General features: G+C 39.9%; 1 protein-coding gene across 1 annotated transcript in view; it reads left to right on the top strand.

Annotated features, from left to right (window-relative positions):
* Positions 1–18238, top strand: part of ADGRB3 (adhesion G protein-coupled receptor B3) — an 822367-nt gene that overhangs the window by 369461 nt on the left and 434668 nt on the right. The window contains exon 11 of the mRNA XM_081530065.1: positions 9306–9500. Coding sequence (XP_081386191.1) covers positions 9306–9500 — 195 coding nt within the window. The remainder of the gene's footprint in view (positions 1–9305; positions 9501–18238) is intronic.

Here is an 18238-nt window from a genome sequence, read left to right as displayed (position 1 = left end):
TGCCCTCTGATGGAGAAGGATAAGAGGCTTATGGAAGCTTCCTGATGGGAGAGACTGACTGAGAGGAAAACTGGGTCTTGTTCTGATGGGCGGGGCCATGCTCAGTAAATCTTTAGTCCAATTTTCTGTTAATGGGCATTGCTGTGTTCCCCCCCTGTTATTTGACCTGAGGCCAATAATGGTGGAGGTGATGAAGATAATGGTGACCTCCTTCAAAAGGAGGTCTGCTGCACTCAGTGCCCCCAACCCTGCAGCAGGCCACCGCCGACCCACACCTCCGCCAGAGACTTCGGGACCCTCACGGGCAAGTCTGGGTCAGTCTCTGGTGGGGTCACTGCTCCCTTCTCCTGGGTCCTGGGGCACAAGCTTCTGTTTGTTTCCTCCTAGAGTCTGTCTCCCAGTCCTGTGTAAGTTCTGGCTGCTCTATGGTGGGGTTAATGGCGACCTCTTCCAAGAGGGTTTATGCCATACCCAGGTCTGCTGCACCCAGAGCCCCTGCCCCTGAGGCAGGCCACTGCTGACCTTTACCTTCACAGGAGACACTCAAACACAGTTCTGTCTCAATCTCTGTGCGATCTCTGGGTCCTGGTGTGCACAGGCTATGTTTGAGCCCTCTGAGCGTCTCCGGCAGGTATGGGGTTTGATTCTAAACATGATTTCACCCCTCCTACCATCTTTCTTGGGCTTCTCCTTTGCCCTTGGATGTGGGGTGTATCCTCAGAGCCGCTCCCGTGCCACGCAGCTGCCACTCCAATATCTATAAAATCTATTATAGATATTGGTAAATGACTTTAGGAACACCTCCACACTGCATTTCATATTAACGACCACTACTTAATAATTGACAGCATCTCAGCATCCTGGAAAGTTGCTTGCCAAGCCTCTTTATTTTTATATTCTTTTTTCATGTGAAAAAGATTTAGTGTCAAAACAAGCATGTTTGAGGATGACTTCTAACTATTAAAGCATTTTGACCGTTTCTAACAAAAGTGTTGTGTAAAACCTGAGTTAAGTGTGTGATGGTTAAGTGTATGGACTCTGGAATCCAGCTTCCTGAGCTCAAATCATGGGACAGTTTAGGAGCTGTGCAGTCCTGAGGAAGGCGTCTCACCACATCTCTGTGCCTTCACATGTTAAAATGTGGGTAATTACAGCACCTCCAATTGTTGTTTTAAAACTCAAATGAGATAATTCAGGTAAAACGCTTAGTCCCATGTTTGCCATTAAATAGGCACTTAATAAATGCTATTATATTTTGTGGTAATTGTTGCTATTATTTTTCAAAAGGTTTCCAACTGTAGAAATTTAACAACTGTAGAAATTTAAAATTTGCCTATTTATATTAATTGGATAGCTCTTAAAAGGCAGTTCTGTCAGGAAATGTAAATGTTCTCTAATTATCACATACTTCTTTGTTTTGAATAATCATGGACAGCTATGTTTTTACCTTGTCAGCTTTTGAAGATCACAGTTACAGAGGGAAAAAAGAACATTCTTCTATGGTTTCGGTTTCATTTAAGAAGCACTTTGAGAAGATACCTTTGTGTGTCAGACAATGTGCTAGAAATTACAGGGTAAACAAATTGAAAAAGAAACTACAGGCCCTTTGGAGTTTACAGTCTAATCAAATGGATAAGATAAGAACACAAACACTATAATATTGTAAGATAGAGCAAGATTACTTCTATGAGATTTGAAAGTACAGATCATATCATGATTGCAGTTATCTGAAAAGAATTCAAGAAGGAGAAAAGAAAGATAACAATTTAACAAAAGGATTTGGGGAAAACATTTAAAGTTATAGAAGTGCGTAATTCAGGGAGTAACAGCAGGATCCCTGGGCTTTCTTTGGGAATGGTGAGTAGTTCATTCTGTTTGGCATTAGGGACCTGCAGCAGTAGAGGAACAGTGGGGTGGGACCAACATCACAATCACAGATCATGCTGAGGTTCTGCTTAAACTACATCAAGACTATTTTTAAAAGATCCATGATCTCTGAGCTCTAAAGAAATATTTAGATACCAGGAGTGAGGGAAAAAAAGAAATGAATGCGAGAATCCTAGGGGGAAGTTGATACTTTAGCAGCCTGGGAGGGTTTCTGATTGTATATGAGTCCTGGGTACTGGAGGTTGAGTTTATAAAGCTTTGTTAGATCTGGTGACAAGAGCACCTTCCACATGACTTGTGGAACAAGCTGGCCTTCACAAGGCCAAGTTGTGGAACAAGCTGAACCAAGCTCCCTGTAACAAGCTGGCACTATCTTGACTGCTCTGGTTTCATGGATGAAACAAACTCTATAGATCTAGGATGTGTCTAAAAGAATTAAGTTTACAAATTAAGTTTACAAGTTTACAAGGTTTTAGGAGGAAGAGGGAAGAAATTACCTTTCAGAAACTGAAAGGCTTAGCTAAACTGTAAATAGAAGGAATTAACATGGAAATTAACATAAAGTGATACAGCGTCATTGAATTGCCTGAGGCCCTCACCCTCAGAGAAACACACTCAAAGCCGTTCTCTAACAACTCTTTCACAAACCAACAGCATGAGGGTCTCAAAGGATAAGCACACCTCGATGAATATGAGTTGACAGTAATTTCAAATATCATGAGGGAGAGTTAGCAAACACAAGAACAAGAGAATTACTGATGCAAGTAGAAATATTAGAAAATATGAAGAAATGATAACGTATTTGTTTAAAATCATTTGAGCAATAAAAGAACAGAACGCACAGTTAAAAAATGCAACACTGTGAAAAAATGATCTAGAACTTCTATAAGTGGAAAATAATGTTGAAACTAATGAGCAGAATAAAGGACCAGTTAGATATAGTTGAAGAAAGAATTAGTGATCAGAAGTTAGTTTGGAAAAAGATCACTCAGAAGCCAGAATAGATACAGAAATGACAATCATAATAAAGAACTTAGAAAAGTAAGAGTAAAATGAGACAGCTTAGTGTACATTTAATAGAAATGTATATAATATAATGGAAATGTAGTTCAGAAGTAGAGTACATAGAGATTGCATTATGAATTAGTACTTAAGAATTTTCCAATGTGGAAGACAGATAATATATTCAGATTTAAAAGAATTGTGAATAAATATATGCAAGTCCATAGAAACTTAATCTGCATTGTACTAAAAACAAAAAGAAAAATACTAAAAACTACCACTAAGAAAAGGCTGGTAATCTACAAAAGATCAACTGTGTAACTTGCAACAAGAGAGGCACAAAATCACATTATAAAAATGCTAAAAGGGAAATAAAAACAGTCTCACCTAAAAGATATATTGAAAATGAGTATAATTTTTCTACAAAGTAAATCAAAGATTGAAAGAGTTACCATTCACAGAACCTTACTAAAAGATTAGAAAAAAGTAAATTATGCTCTGAAAGAAGAAGAGAATTTAAGAATCAATGGTTGAGAAGTGGTAGTGAATAAATAGATTAGATTAAATTTATTGCTGGTTTTAAAAATCAGTAAAAAAAATAAAAATAAAAATCAGTAAAGACTAATATTAAGAGTTCAGAGTTAAAGTGGATTGAATTATTAACGGGCAATAAAGATGTAAAGACTGAAATGATAACTCACTGGATAGAAATAATAGGAGAATAGGGTTGGGTGAATAAAATGAGATAGATAAAAGATTGGAATTGTCGGTTAGGATTATATTTGTTTGGCCTTATAAGTTAAATAATTGAGGGCATATTTGATTTAATATGAAAATGGATGGATTTTTTGGTGGACTTTTTTTCTTCCCCCAGAAGAGAAGCAACTTTTTCAGAGATGTGAAAGGTAGGATAATTAGCTTGAGGAAAGACTCACTCAGTTAAACCCGTTAGAAGAGTATTGTTAAGAGTGTGATGATAGATCTTGAAGCCTGTACCAGATCCCGTCTTGCCCACAGGTAAAAAGGATGGATATGAGAAACAGCATAGCTAGTATTTAGAGAAATTAGAAATTGAAGATAAGAAGGGAAAGCTGTGTCCATTTTTAATCTCTTTGTCATAGCCCACCCTAGCAACTAATGATATTTGGTTGTTTTAGCAGGCAAATCAAACGATTCTAGGAAAGGTCTGTCCTGTGGTTCTAAGAAGTAAATATTAGAACCACATTTTTTTTTTAAATGTTAACTTATGTGTTTATTTTGGGCTGTGCTGGCTCTTTCTTGCTGTGCGGCTTTGCTCTCTAGTTAAGGCGAGTGGAGGCTGGTCTCTAGTCGTGGTATGAGAGCCTCTCATCATGGCGGCCCCTCTTTGCTGTGGAGCAGGCATTCCAGGGCGCATGGGCTTTGGTTGCTGGAGCGCGTGGGCTCAGTAGTTGCGGCTTCTGGGCTCTAGAGCACAGACTCAGTGGTTTCTGTGAATCATGTGGGACCTTCCCAGATCAGGGACCCGACCGTGTCTCCCACACTAGCAGGCAGATTCTTTACCACTGAGCCAGGAGGGAAGCCTTCGGACCACATTTAAATCCAGGTTTGATGATTCCAGCTGTTCTTTAAACATGGTATGCTAGTAAGATTTCCAGAGAGAATGCTTAGTAGGCGATTGTTGAGTTTAATTTTCAGCTTAAAGAGCTGTGGGATTCAAGTCAGATTTCATACTTCTGATTTTGATTTTGAAGACAAACAAATATTAGTTGAAAGGAAATAGCAAGATGAGGGATGTGTGTGTGTGTGTGTTAGTTGCTCAGTTGTGTTTGACTCTTGCAACCCTGTGGACTGTAGCCCCCCAGACTCCTCTGTCCATGGAATTCTGCAGACAAGAATACTGGGGTAGGTTGCTATGCCTTTCTCCAAGCAAGATGAGGTATTGGTATATAAATAAAGTACCTATGTCAGGCTATATATTGAGATAAGGAAAGACTGAAGAAGAATGAAGGCTGAGGAATGAGTGGGATTCAGAATCACTGAGGTTTAACCAAAGGGTTATATCATGGAGATGAGAACAGAAGATGCAAGTGAGGAAGGGTATGAAACAGAGAAAGATGAGGTGAGCAAACCCACTTTGAACTATATTTCTTCATGATCCAGAAAAGAGAAAAACAGCCCAGGAGATAAACATGGATTCATCATTCTGGAAAAAGAGTGGTGAAAGGGTAGCCCCAGGGTAGGAACTCTTGTGTTATGGAAGGAAGGTCTAGTAACTGTAATTCTTTTTCACCTAAATACATTCTGAATGTGAATTACCCAAATACCCTTTATACACTTTATAAATGCTACCAATAGCCTATGCTACTGTGTACAAATATTACAAGGTATTTGTCCTCGGTGCCTTCCGTACATAGACAATGCCAGGAAGGATGCTAATTAGTACCAGTTGTGAGAGCTGGTTTGTGGTCTGGTCATCTATCTCAAAGATCAGGACTGAGAACAGCTCATTCTACATAAGCTTGCTAAGCAGCTGTCAGCTGGCAATGACTAATTTCTACTAACTGGGCCACATTTGGTGCTGACCGAGACATGAATATCTGCCTTTCCTAGCTCTGATTAGTTGAGACATCCAAAGCCCTCTGTATTATTTTTATTGCAAACAGAAAACATGTCTGAATGGTGCATTCCTCAAGATTCAAGTCAATGTTGTGATGCTTTTGTCTGAGGGGAAGGATGCATTATGTCTATATGAATCAGACCCTCACCAGTATAGGTGCTCGCGCTCAGTCGCTCAGCCATGTCCAACTCTTTGTGACTCCATGGACTATAGCCCACCAGGCTCCTCCATGAATGTAGCTTTCCAGGCAAGAATACTGGGGTGGGTTGCCATTTCCTCCTCCAGGGCATAGGAGGGGATTGCCAAAATAATAGATGGGCAGCTGAGTTGAATAGTCAGATGTTTACCGTGCAACCATTGCTGCACCACGTTCATAGTGGAGAACTGTCTAAGTGTTCCGTGTCTTTGAGCATCTCAGCTGTGATTTGTACTGTGAACACCAAACTGAGAACTGAGGTCTGCAACATTATTTAGGGTAGACTTTATTAACTGCATTTTTCTTAACCATTTTACACTCCACCTACTGAAGCAGATACTTTTGAGTCCAGGAGCTGCACTGTCTCTGTAGGTCAGGGAGTTTATTTATCTTACGCTATCTGATACCAGTGTTTTCTATGGACTATGCTGTTAAACAGCTTAAGACAACTTTGCAAGTGTGCCTAATTAATCCCAAAGGAATTAAAAGACACTTTTTGCTTGGAAGGAAAGCTGTGACAAACCTAGACAGCACATTAAAAAACGGAGATACCCCTTGGCCAAAAAAGTTCCGTATAATCAAAGCTATGGTTTTTCTAGTAGTCATGTATGGATGTGAGAGTTACACCATAAAGAAGGCTGAGTACCAAAGAATTGATGCTTTTGAATTGTGATGCTGGAGAGACTCTTGAGAGTCACTTGGACTGCAAGGAGATCAAACCAGTCAGTCCTAAAGGAAAACAACCCTGAATATTCATTGAAAGGACTGAGGCTAAAGCTGAAGCTCCAATACTTTTGCCACCTGATGTGAAGAGCCAGCTCATTGGGGAAAAAAACCTGATGCTGGGAAAAATTGAAGGCAAAAGGAGAAGGGGGCAGCAGAGGATGAGATGGTTGGATAGCATCCTGGACTCACTGGACATGAATTTGAGGAAACTTCGGGAGACAGTGGAAGACAGAGAGGCCTGGCATGCTGCAGTCCATGGGGCCACAAAGAGTCAGACACGACTGAGTGATTGAACAACAACAACTTAACCCCAAGAACTTAATGAGCTTAGACGAAATCTTTCAATAATTCATTTACTAATTTGTCCAACATATTAAGTCCACTAGGTACTGGGAATAGAACTGTAAACATAATCCACAAAAATCTCTTCCTTCACAAGGTTTCTGTTCTAATGTGGGAAACAGAAAAATAAATGAGACAAAAGATAGATGCATAATGGTAGGTAAGGTTAAGCACAAAGAAGGTAAGATATTTTTGGAAAGCTAAATTAATACCTAAATAAAGAAAAGGGTACGATAATTGAGAATGGCAAGGATGCCTTTTAGATAGGAAATCAGGTAAGACTTCCCTGAGGAATGACAAGAACACTTGTGGATCTCTGTGGGAAGACTATTCCAGACAAAAGGAAAAGCAAGGCAAAGACCCTGAGACAAGCATGTACTTAAAACTAAGGAAGATGAAAAAGATCAGAGTGGCCAGAACACAGTGCATCAGAGGAAAAGTGTTCGAGTCTCCAGGAACAAGATCACTTGAGCACACAGATCACGATGAACCGGGAGCTTTTCTGTATGCTATAGCTGTGCTGACTACGTAGGCTTGTGTGGGTTTATTTTAATTAAAAAAAAAATATATATATATATATTTAAAACTTGAAACTATATGGGCATATTTTTCAAGACTTAGAAGAGACATGACAAACTGAGTCTCTGATGACTTCAGTGTATAAATAGTAAGTTGAAATGTTTAAATAAAAACCTAGGCAACCCTGGCTTCAAAGCCCATTCCATCATATTCCATCATAAAGATATAGTTGGAATATCATAGCTGAGTTCACTCTAACATACTTTTATTGTGCTATATTCTAAGGCTATGAACAAGGCAGAAAACCTACCCTTAAAGTTCAGAAAGACTACTGGGACAAAAGACATGTAAGCAAATGATTATATTTAATTCAGTGTGATAGAGTAGCTGATGGATGTATGAGTTCAGAGCACACAGAAGGAGCTGATTAACTCAGGTTAGATATTTAGAAGAACCGGGACTACCTGAGTGGTAAAAAAAAAAAAAAAGAGAGAGAGGGAGAGAGAATGGGTGGCATATCCAGTGCAAAAATATGACATTATGGCACATGTAACCTGAATAGAAAATATCTGAGTTATCACTAGTTTAGAGGCAGTCCTGGAGTTGAACCTGTTATCACACATCATCATGGTACCCCAGCTGGCTTCTACTGGGGGATCAGCTTTCTTTCTGATTGGCCAACACAGTTTCTGCATCTTAGATTAAGTATCACTCCATAGCGACGAGCACTGAGACCACAGAGATAAGCAACTGCTGGATCATTGCTATCTCACCCATCCATTCTCTGGGCTTTAGTCAGGTGTTGATGGCTGGCACTGCGGGGAGACAAGGAGAGAAATAAGAAAATGGGAAGTAATAAACTCCATTAGCATGTTATGTTTTTAATGTAACACAAACAACAGAGCATATCTCTGAAGATTTTTATTTTTACCAAAATATATTTCGACAGAGTTTTAGAGACTAAGGAAAATTTAAATGTCTGAAGTGTCAAGGAAGCGCTTTTAAAAATGCATTTTAAAGAAAATTCCTAACTCTAAATTAATTAAGATTGATTGCCATACCTCAAAGGATTTGTTAACACTTTTCTTAATGGGAAATTGATGGTTGTAGTATTACACTTGAACCTTTCTGGGTCAGCCTTTCTCTGGTGTGTTAGTTCCTAAGTATTTCATGATCTTTTGATAAGTTAATATTATCACAAATTTAGCAATGGGATGATAAAGATTAACCTTCTATTAAATAAGTAAACATATAATGGATCCTTGCTATCAGTTTACCTTCTCTCACTGTAACATTCTTCAATGTGATAAGATGCTTTTCTTCCCTTGGACTGGACGGTAAGCAAATATGAAAATTGACAGTGTATTTCTCTGGTCATCAAACTCATTTAAGTCTTGCATCTCAATGATTCATTCTGCTGCTGAAAACCTAGCTGAGAGATTTTTATTTTGTTGTTTTTTACTCCTTTTTAAAATAAAGCTAACTTAATCTAGCTTCCAGTCATGTTCATCATAGTAGTCCTCTAAAGTTTAACTAAATGTCTGTCTTAAGCTAAATGTCATTGTTAAAACTTTTTTGCTACTACAAAAAGATGCGTTTACTTTAAGAAGTAAGGCAAAAATCATTAAACTAAGCTTGTTAAATACAAAAGGATATTTTGCCGTGTTTATAATCTCCCATCTCTGCTCATACCTCACTGAACAACCTCCCATGTTTACCATGTGCAAAGCTATTTTTTATTTTTGTTTCAGTTAAAACCCTAAATTAATACATGCTTCCTGCAAAATGCTAAATTATGTTTTCTGAAAACTAGAAAAGGCAAGTCTATCAAGCCTGCCAAAATGTGGACACAGATTCTGGCAGTTTATCCTTGCGATGGTGGGAAACATGCAACTTAGTTTTGAAATCTTCCCAAGTTTTGCAGTGCTGTTAGAAAGTGAGCTCTGCAGTTTTAAACGCATTTGTCTGATGAAGCTATGTGGAGGAACAGTAATGAAGATTCTGATGTTTATTCTGTTCTGTTGACCATCACAGATCAAAGAACACCTCGCAAAGGGGCAGAGAATGTTGGCGGGTGATGGGATGTCCCAGGTCACCAAGACGCTGCTGGATTTAACTCAGAGGAAAAACTTCTATGCAGGCGATCTTCTGATGTCGGTGGAAATCCTCAGGAATGTGACGGACACTTTTAAAAGGGCAAGTTACATCCCCGCCTCTGATGGCGTCCAGGTAAGGGAGGCAATGCCATGAAGGAATCCCAAGTGAGCTTGGGATCACTTATGGGCCTGAGAAGCCGATACAGCCACCTTGGAGGATTCCTGGTCTGGAATGGGGCATGCTTCCTCCTGTTGGGGAAGAATCCAAGCTGTGTGCAGTGTGAGCTCTGGAGGTGACCCCAATTCCTTAGTGATTCTACCCTTCAGTGTCCTCAACACACATAATGCACCTCAAGGAGAGAGTGAGTAAGAATGTGTATGAAGTGGTTTGAGGTGTCAGCTAAAAGACATTTTAGCAAATTCAGGGTTGTAGCATGAATCTTTTATTCCCACACTTAATAACACCATCTTGCCATAGGAGACTATTAAAAGTACATTAAGCATAATGAAAGCACATTGACTATAGCATGCAAAGAAGACACAGTTTAAGTTTTGTTTGGAGTTTTGCTGTTAGAAGGGGGAAAGCCGTACTTAATTTTGTGGAATTATTGCCTGAAAATCCCAGGCTAGTAGAGAATTGTCCTGGATAGAAAAATAAGTTCAGTAACTGTTCAACAGCCTATTTGTCTTGTCATGGAAAACTTCTAGAACAGCATCATTTATATCCATAATGCAGTTTAAGTACTCATCCAATTTTAGAATTGCCTTTGCCATTAAGACCAAGCTTGTTGAATGGCAAACAAAGCATATTTGATGCAACACTAGTCTGGATTTCGGCTTAAGTCTTCTTGCGCTGTAGGCTAAAATGTACTCCTGCCAAGAATACTGAGTTGGTTTTTGAGTTAGTGTTTGTGTTTCCAGCATAATGTTCTTCTGTATCTCTGCATGAAGTTCATTAACATAAAAGTTTGGCAAAACTCCCACATCAGGTAATTTTCTTTCAGCCCACTCTTCTTTTGGGAGTTTTATTTGCATTTCACTTAGAGAATGCAGAGGGTGGGCTTTTTGAGTGTTTTTGTTTGTTTTTGTTTGACTTCGTTTTGATCAGAGATTGAAGGGAAAGAGGAATAGAATGCTTTTTGGCATCATGGAATTATTCATAAATAATACCTGTGCCCTAATTTGTATAGAGATTCATATAGTACTTAAATCATATAAATATTCTGCTCAGAGTAGCTGCAGTAAGAATTAGTGGGGCTGTGGTATATATAATATTATATCACCTGTGTCCAGGAATACATTCCTAACTGTAAAAATGCATTGCAGGGACGAGGAGTAGAAGATACTGTCATTTGAGCATTTCGACTTTATTTTTCTTTTTTAGCTGCACTGCAGTGCTTGCAGGAACTTAGCTCCATGACCAAAGATTAAACCCAGCCCCTACAGTGAAAGTACTGGTTCCTAACACACTGGACTGACAGGGAACTCCCAACACTTTTGTTACTTTGTTGTTGTTATTCAGTGGCTAGGTCATGGACTGGAGCACACCAGGCTTCCCTGTCTTTAACTGTCTCCTAGAGTTTGCTCAAACTCATGTCCATTGAGTTGGTGATGCTACCCAAACATCTCATCAGGGTCTTTTCCAATGAGATGGGGTTCGATCCCCGGGTCAAGAAGATCTCCTGGAGAAAGGAATGGCTACCCATTTTACTATTGTTGCCTGGAGAATACCATGGACAGAGGAGCCTGGCAGGCTACAGTTCATGGGGTTGCGTAAGAGTCCAACATGAGTAATCAACTAATACTTTACTCCTTTACAAAGAATGAAACAGTTTTCCAGTTTTAAAAATGTAATAAAGTAAGCCAAGTACAACTTTTCTCCTTAGTTCTGAAATACTTCTATACATTAGCATTTACATTGTAAAAATTACACGTGAACTCCTTGACATAAAGTACAAGGTGTCATTTCGAAAAACATCAGATTCTTGTGATCACAATGGAAGCATCAGGCAGAAAGCCACACTCAGTGAGCTCTTGGGCCTCACTGTACCATCGAGAATGCAGGGCTTTAAGATTTTAATCGTACTTCAATTAACAATTCCCAGGTTGTGTTGGGGTCATGTTGTGAATGAACTTCTCATTGGAGGGCATGGACTGCGTGAATGATTAGTGTAACCAGGGGCTTTGTTGTGGACATCGGCTGGTTTGACTTAAAAAGAGCAATATGATTGTGTTGTTGTTTGACCATGGTCAGAAACGCCTTGCTGAGTTTGTGTCCTCCTCAGTAGTTAGTCCTCAGCATGCACACAGAATCTCATCAGGCTGCTGTCCTGGTTGTTTCTCATAAAGAAGCTGTGTTTTTCTACTCTGCTGTCTTAGCTGGTGTCTTTTCAGGCACCTGGAAGCCTTCTTCTTCTGAAAGTCCTTCTTCCATCTCTGCCTGTCACATTCCAGGCGCAGTTGCTGCAAGTCGTTCTGAAGACCAGTCCTGCGAGCCCCACACTTCATCTGAAAATGACCTTTCTCATCTCTAAAATCCCAGGGGACTTTGCACCTCTTTTATTCTACCTTCCACAGACCATTTTACACAAACTTTTTGGATGTATTTGTTGTCTTTGCTTGATGACAGCCTTACTCAGCACCTCCTATGCCTTTACTCCCCAGGGCTCTGGGCACTTGTGATTGGCTTGGCTCATCAGACTTCATATGACATAAACTAAATTCATCATAAGTGCCATGTTTTCTTGCATTTTCACTTTGGTAGAATTACTGGTCCTTAAGCTGCTCCTGTAATATCATCTGGACTTTTCCCTTCTTTTCCTTTCCTAATGGGTCAGCCAATACTCTGCCTCTTCCATCTGTCTTTCCTCTGTCTTCCTACTGCTGTTACCCTAACTTTGCCTTCTTTCAGTGACCCCAGCCCCCATTATTTCCATGGTCTCTTTCCTTCCATCCTCCCTCAGATCTTTCCCTACATCCGCACTCATCATGTACACTGTCCTTGTTGTTTACTTGCTAAGTCAGCTCTGACTCTTTGCGACCCCATAGACTGTAGCCCACCAGGCTCCTCTGTCCATGGGATTTCCCAGGCAAGAATACTGGAGTGGGTTGCCATTTCCTTCTCCAGGGATCTTCTCAACCCACAGATTGAACCTGGATCTCCTGCACTGGCAGGCTGGTTCTTTTACTGCTGAGCCACCAGGGAAGCCCCACTGGCTGTCCTAGGATGGCCACGATTAAGTCACTCCTCAGTCAGAACCCTTCACCTGAGCTCCACGGCCACCTGAAGGACAACCCAAAGCCTGTATCTTGCCTTCTGGTGTATCCACAGTACCTGGATCACCTGTTTCTCCAGCCATGAGCATGGACCACTCTCTCCCTTCACAGACCTAGCGCTAAATCAACCCACATCCTGCCTCCTGGATGTGCTGTGTTTCTTGGCTCCAGGCCTTAGCTTCCTCTCTGCTTTCAGACTGGCTTCCTCTGTCTCCATCTTCTAAATTAATCTCTCGGTACTCTGGGCCTCTGGGTGCCAGGAGCATGTTTCCTGCTGCATCTCTTTATATCTTGAGTTATTAGCAGTCATGTGTGAATCTTTGCAAAAGAAGAAATAGTCCTGATGAGTCTTTGGATCCTAGCACAGCTCCAAGTCCCCCTCACCCAAATAGGATTTAGCAGATTCTTGACTATCCAAGGAGTTTAAGAAATGTTTGTTGAATTAACAGCAAAATTAATAATGATATAGACACCACTGAGTTTTTATCCTTTTTTTTTTTTTAAACTGGAGAAAGAGCAAAGACTATAGAGATGTTAAGTAAAACTCTTCAGAGAGAATACATTCTTTTACGTGTAGTTCTGTGCAAGGCTTTATATGTAAAATACCTAGTAATGGTAGATTCAGTAAAAGATTAATACATTGATCAATCTTGTATCTCCATTGATACATTGATGAAAGTGAGATAGAATAGCCACAATCTGTTGAAATTAGGGGAAAAATAAGGTGTGCCTTTATGTCGTGGAAGGATACAGCATAGTAATAGTTTTATTTTGGGAAACTGGTTAGTGGAAAACTATTCCAAAAGCTTTTTCCCTTCAGGCATATTCTTTCCAAACCCTGGGGTTTGGCCTTCTGTCCACATTTCCGCTCTTGTTGGTTCTCTGTTATAGTTTGGTCTTCCTGTTTCCAATCTAATGCAGATTCCTTCAAGATGCAGATCAAAAAGCATTTCTAGTCCAAAAATCTTCTTTTCAGATCTCAGGCAGAATTCAGTGTTTTCCTAACTGTCTTGCCTTTTGAAACCTTGGAAATACACAATGGACAGAGATCCTGGCAGGCTATAGTCCATTGGGTCACAGAGTCTTTTTGTTGGTGCTAAGACACAACTTAATGACTAAAAAACAACAACAAAAATATTCCTATTAGAGCAGGTGTTTCACATAACAGTGAAATTATTTGTTTCCAGGCCTCCTTTCAGCAGTAAATTTTAAACTTGTTGAGAAACAATTAGGTCCCTGGGGCTTAAGCTGGCACTTGGAGCATAGTAGACATGCAAATATTTGTTCAAGTAATTAGTGAATATGAATAATAAAGTAATATTTGAGGAATTTGCTCTACAAAAAATAAAAGTACTCTAAGCTTCCAATTAAGAGAAAGAAAGAAAAAAAGAGAAGATTTATCCATTTACTTGTTTTTTCACCCCTGGGAAAATTCATCCCGAGTCACATTCTATCAGTGTAAGTTGAGTTACACCACCCACACCTGGAACTGTGGGATTTACAAAGTTGACTCAGACATGCAGATTGAAATTTGTCTGATAACCATGTTGATGTTTCCAGACACACTGCAGAATCTTTATGTACCTTCTTTCTTCATATCTAAAGAATAAGTAGTGGTAGGGTCTATTCCTATTAGTCATGGCAGTTATACTCTAAAAGTGAAAGAACTGAATCATTTACTAGCAGGGAAAATACACAGTGGATTCCTACAAGAACCTGGTGGTATAATTTCACCAATTAATACACGACCGTGTTCTCCATAGTGTTATGGATGTATAACAATATGTATGTTATTACATATATTCATTATTATATATTTGTTTATATAAAACATCATTATTGTTACATATCATGCCTGAACAAAGCTTATCTAGTACACATATTTTCTCTCTAAGACATACCAGAGCTTTCTTGAATTTAGGAATGCTAGATAATCCTCCAGCACTATGCTGGGAGCCATTTTCAACAGTGAAATTACCATCAAAAAGCACAAAATATATGGGAAAAAAACACCTGGGCATTAAATTGACCATGAAACACACTTGTTTACAGTATGTGCGCTGAGACCAAAACTCAGAGCATGGTGCTGTGACCTGAGCTGGGTATGTGTGTGGGGGGTGACTCAAATTCACCACTCTCTGCATGTTCTTGAAGCTGTGAACTTTGATTTGTGAGTTAGAAATTAATTTTAGTGAGTAGCTGAACTTGCAGATATGAAATCCATGAATAATGAAGCTCAACGATATCTGTTTTTCAGGGTTGTTGAGAGGCTTAGAAAAAATGCAGATTATATATGTAACAACCCATTTGTGAATCACGTGGCAGACAGCAGGTACTCTGTAATGCCATGAGTACCGGTGTTGTAACTCTTAATGTAAAAGAAAGGTCTTGCTCTCAAGCTGCTTACAATATTATTGAGTGCAGTTCAGTCACTCAGTCATGTCCGACTCTTTGCAACACCATGAATCGCAGCACGCCAGGCCTCTCTGTCCATCACCAACTCCCGGACTCTACACAAACCCATGCCCATTGAGTCGATGATGCCATCCAGCCATCTCATCTTCTGTCGTCCCCTTCTCCTCCTGCCCCCAATCCTACCCAGCATCAGGGTCTTTTTCAATGAGTCAACTCTTCACATGAGGTGGCCAAAGTATTGGAGTTTCAGCTTCAACATCAGTCCTTCCAATGAACACCCAGGACCGATCTCCTTTAGGATGGACTGGTTGGAACTTCTTGCAGTGCAAGGGACTCTCAAGAGTCTTCTCCAACACCACAGTTCAAAAGCATCAATTCTGTGGTGCTCAGCTTTCTTCACAGCCCAACTCTCACATCCATACATGACCACTGGAAAAACGATAGCCTTGACTAGACGGACCTTTGTTGGCAAAGTAATGTCTCTGCTTTTCAATATGCTATCTAGGTTGGTCATAACTTTCCTTCCAAGGAGTAAGCGACTTTTAATTTCATGGCTGCAATCACCATCAGCAGTGATTTTGGAGCCCAAAAAAATAAAGTCTGACACTGTTTCCCCATCTATTTGGCGTGAAATGATGGGACCAGATGCCATGATCTTAATTTTCTAAACGTTGAGCTTTAAGCGAACTTTTTCATTCTCCTCTTTCACTTTCATCAAGAGGCTCTTTAGTTCTTCTTCACTTTCTGCCATAAGAGAGGTGTCATCTGCATATCTGAGGTTATTGATATTTCTCCCGGCAATCTTGATTCCAGCTTGTGTTTCTTCCAGCCCAGCGTTTCTCATGATGTACTCTGCATAGAAGTTAAATAAGCAGGGTGACAATATACAGCCTTGATGTACTCCTTTTCCTATTTGGAACCAGTCTGTTGTTCCATGTCCAGTTCTAACTGTTGCTTCCTGACCTGCATACAGGTTTCTCAAGAGACAGGTCAGATGGTCTGGTATTCCCATCTCTTTCAGAATTTTCCAGTTTATTGTGATCCACACAGTCAAAGGCTTTGGCATAGTCAATAAATCAGAAATAGATGTGTTTCTGGAACTCTCTTGCTTTTTCAATGATTCAATGGATGTTGGCAATTTGATCTATGGTTCCTCTGCCTTTTCTAAAACCAGCTTGGACATCTGGAAGTTCACAGTTCACATATTGCTGAAGCCTGGCTTGGAGAATTTTGAGCATTACTTTACTAGCGTGTGAGATGAGTGCATTTGTGCGGTTGTTCGAGCATTCTTTGGCATTGCCTTTCTTTGGGATTGGAATGAAAACTGACCTTTTCCAGTCCTGTGGCCACTGCTGAATTTTCCAAATTTGCTGGCATATTGAGTACAGCACTTTCACAGCATCATCTTTGAGGATTTGAAATAGCTCAACTGGAATTCCATCACCTCCACTAGCTTTGTTCGTAGTGATGCTTTCTAAGGCCCGCTTGACTTCACATTCCAGGATGTCTGGCTTTAGGTGAGTGATCACACCATCATGATTATCTGGGTCATGAAGATCTTTTTTGTACCATTCTTCTTTGCATTCTTGCCACCTCTTCTTAATATCTTCTGCTTCTGTTAGGTCCATACCATTTCTGTCCTTCATTGAGCCTATCTTTGCATGAAATGTTCCCTTGGTATCTCTAATTTTCTTGAAGAGGTCTCTAGTTTTTCCCATTCTATTGTTTTCCTCTATTTCTTTGCACTGATCTCTGAGGAAGGCTTTCTTATCTCTCCTTGCTATTCTTTGGAACTCTGCTTTCAGATGGGAATATCTTTGCTTTTCTCTTTTGCTTTTCGCTTCTCTTCTTTTCATAGCTATTTGTAAGGCCTCCTCAGACAGCCATTTTGCTTTTTTGCATTTCTTTTCCATGGGGATATTCTTAATCCCTGTCTCCTGTACAATATTACTGAAGGAAAAGATAATTTAGGAATGAGGCTAGGCCAGTAATGAGGAAGAGAGATATAGGTACAGTGTCTCCCTTCCAGGAACTCTCAAAACATAGAGTCTGAACTGCAGCAATAAAAAAAGAACCTTAGGCCTTGGGATAGAATTTGGAGAATAAAGCTGGGGCAGAAACAGTCATCAAACTCCAGTCAAAGGTGGAGAAATTGGGACTTCCCTGGCGGGCTACTGGTTAAGATTCAATGGTTCGAATGCAGAGGACATGGGTCGAATCCCTGATATGGGCACTGAGATCCCACTTGCCATAGGGTGTGGTCAAAAAGTTTAAAAAAAAAGGTAAAAAGAAAAGGCATAGTAATGGTTTGCATGTGGCACATTCAAAAGGCCAAGTGTTGTAAAAAATGAGATTCACATTGGAAAATGTCAGTCGTGAAGGCAGGAGAGCCAAGGCTAGAGAAGAGTTTGGATGTGATTATGTATAAACCAAGTTTCTAAACCTGAGTGCTGTTTCTGAACGATGGTCTGGCTGAGATAGAGAAGGAGATTTGTGAGTCGAGGAAGACTTGGCCACGTCACTAATCTAGATGTTCAGAGAAAAAAAAGCAAGCATGTTTCAGCAACAGTGGATCAGAAAAGGAGGCAAGTTCCGCTTAATGGAATGAAAGGCAGGCCCCTGAGACGGCTTATCATTGGGAGTAAAGAAAGAAAAGTTGGAAAGAATACACACACAAAGTATCCACAGAGACTGCTCCTGTGCAGTGCCCTCAAACTTGATGAATATGAGGACTTGTCTCTTTTCAAGCATCTTTTTGTTCCCTGATGAAACTTTTATTGGCCTAACTCAGCATTTTGCAAATGTCTTTGACTGTGACCCACTGTAAGACACACAGTTTACAGCAATATATAACTGAAAAATACTTTTGCGAAATATTTACCTATTCTATAGGTAATGCACTCTTGTGTTTTCTATTCTTTTCTATCATGTTATGAAAAGTTGATCAGGACCCTCAAAGAGGTTCCCCCCTCAGTGTTTGAAAATCACTTGTTTGCCCGACATATTCCTGAGGCTTGAAAATTCATCTTTCCAATAACTTAGATTAAATAGGAGAGAGACCACAAATTTCCAATAATTTGTTTCTTAAATGCAAACCATATTCTTGGTAAAATTCTCAGAATTAGGAGATCAAGAAATCAAACCGAGCGCTTCCCTGTGATAATCCAAGGCCCTCATGTA

The sequence above is a fragment of the Giraffa tippelskirchi genome, chromosome 9 (assembly GCF_054371585.1).
Source record: "Giraffa tippelskirchi isolate mGirTip1 chromosome 9, T2T-mGirTip1v1.2.pri, whole genome shotgun sequence".
NCBI lineage: Eukaryota > Metazoa > Chordata > Mammalia > Artiodactyla > Giraffidae > Giraffa > Giraffa tippelskirchi.
This window is presented reverse-complemented; position numbering and strand designations above follow the sequence as displayed.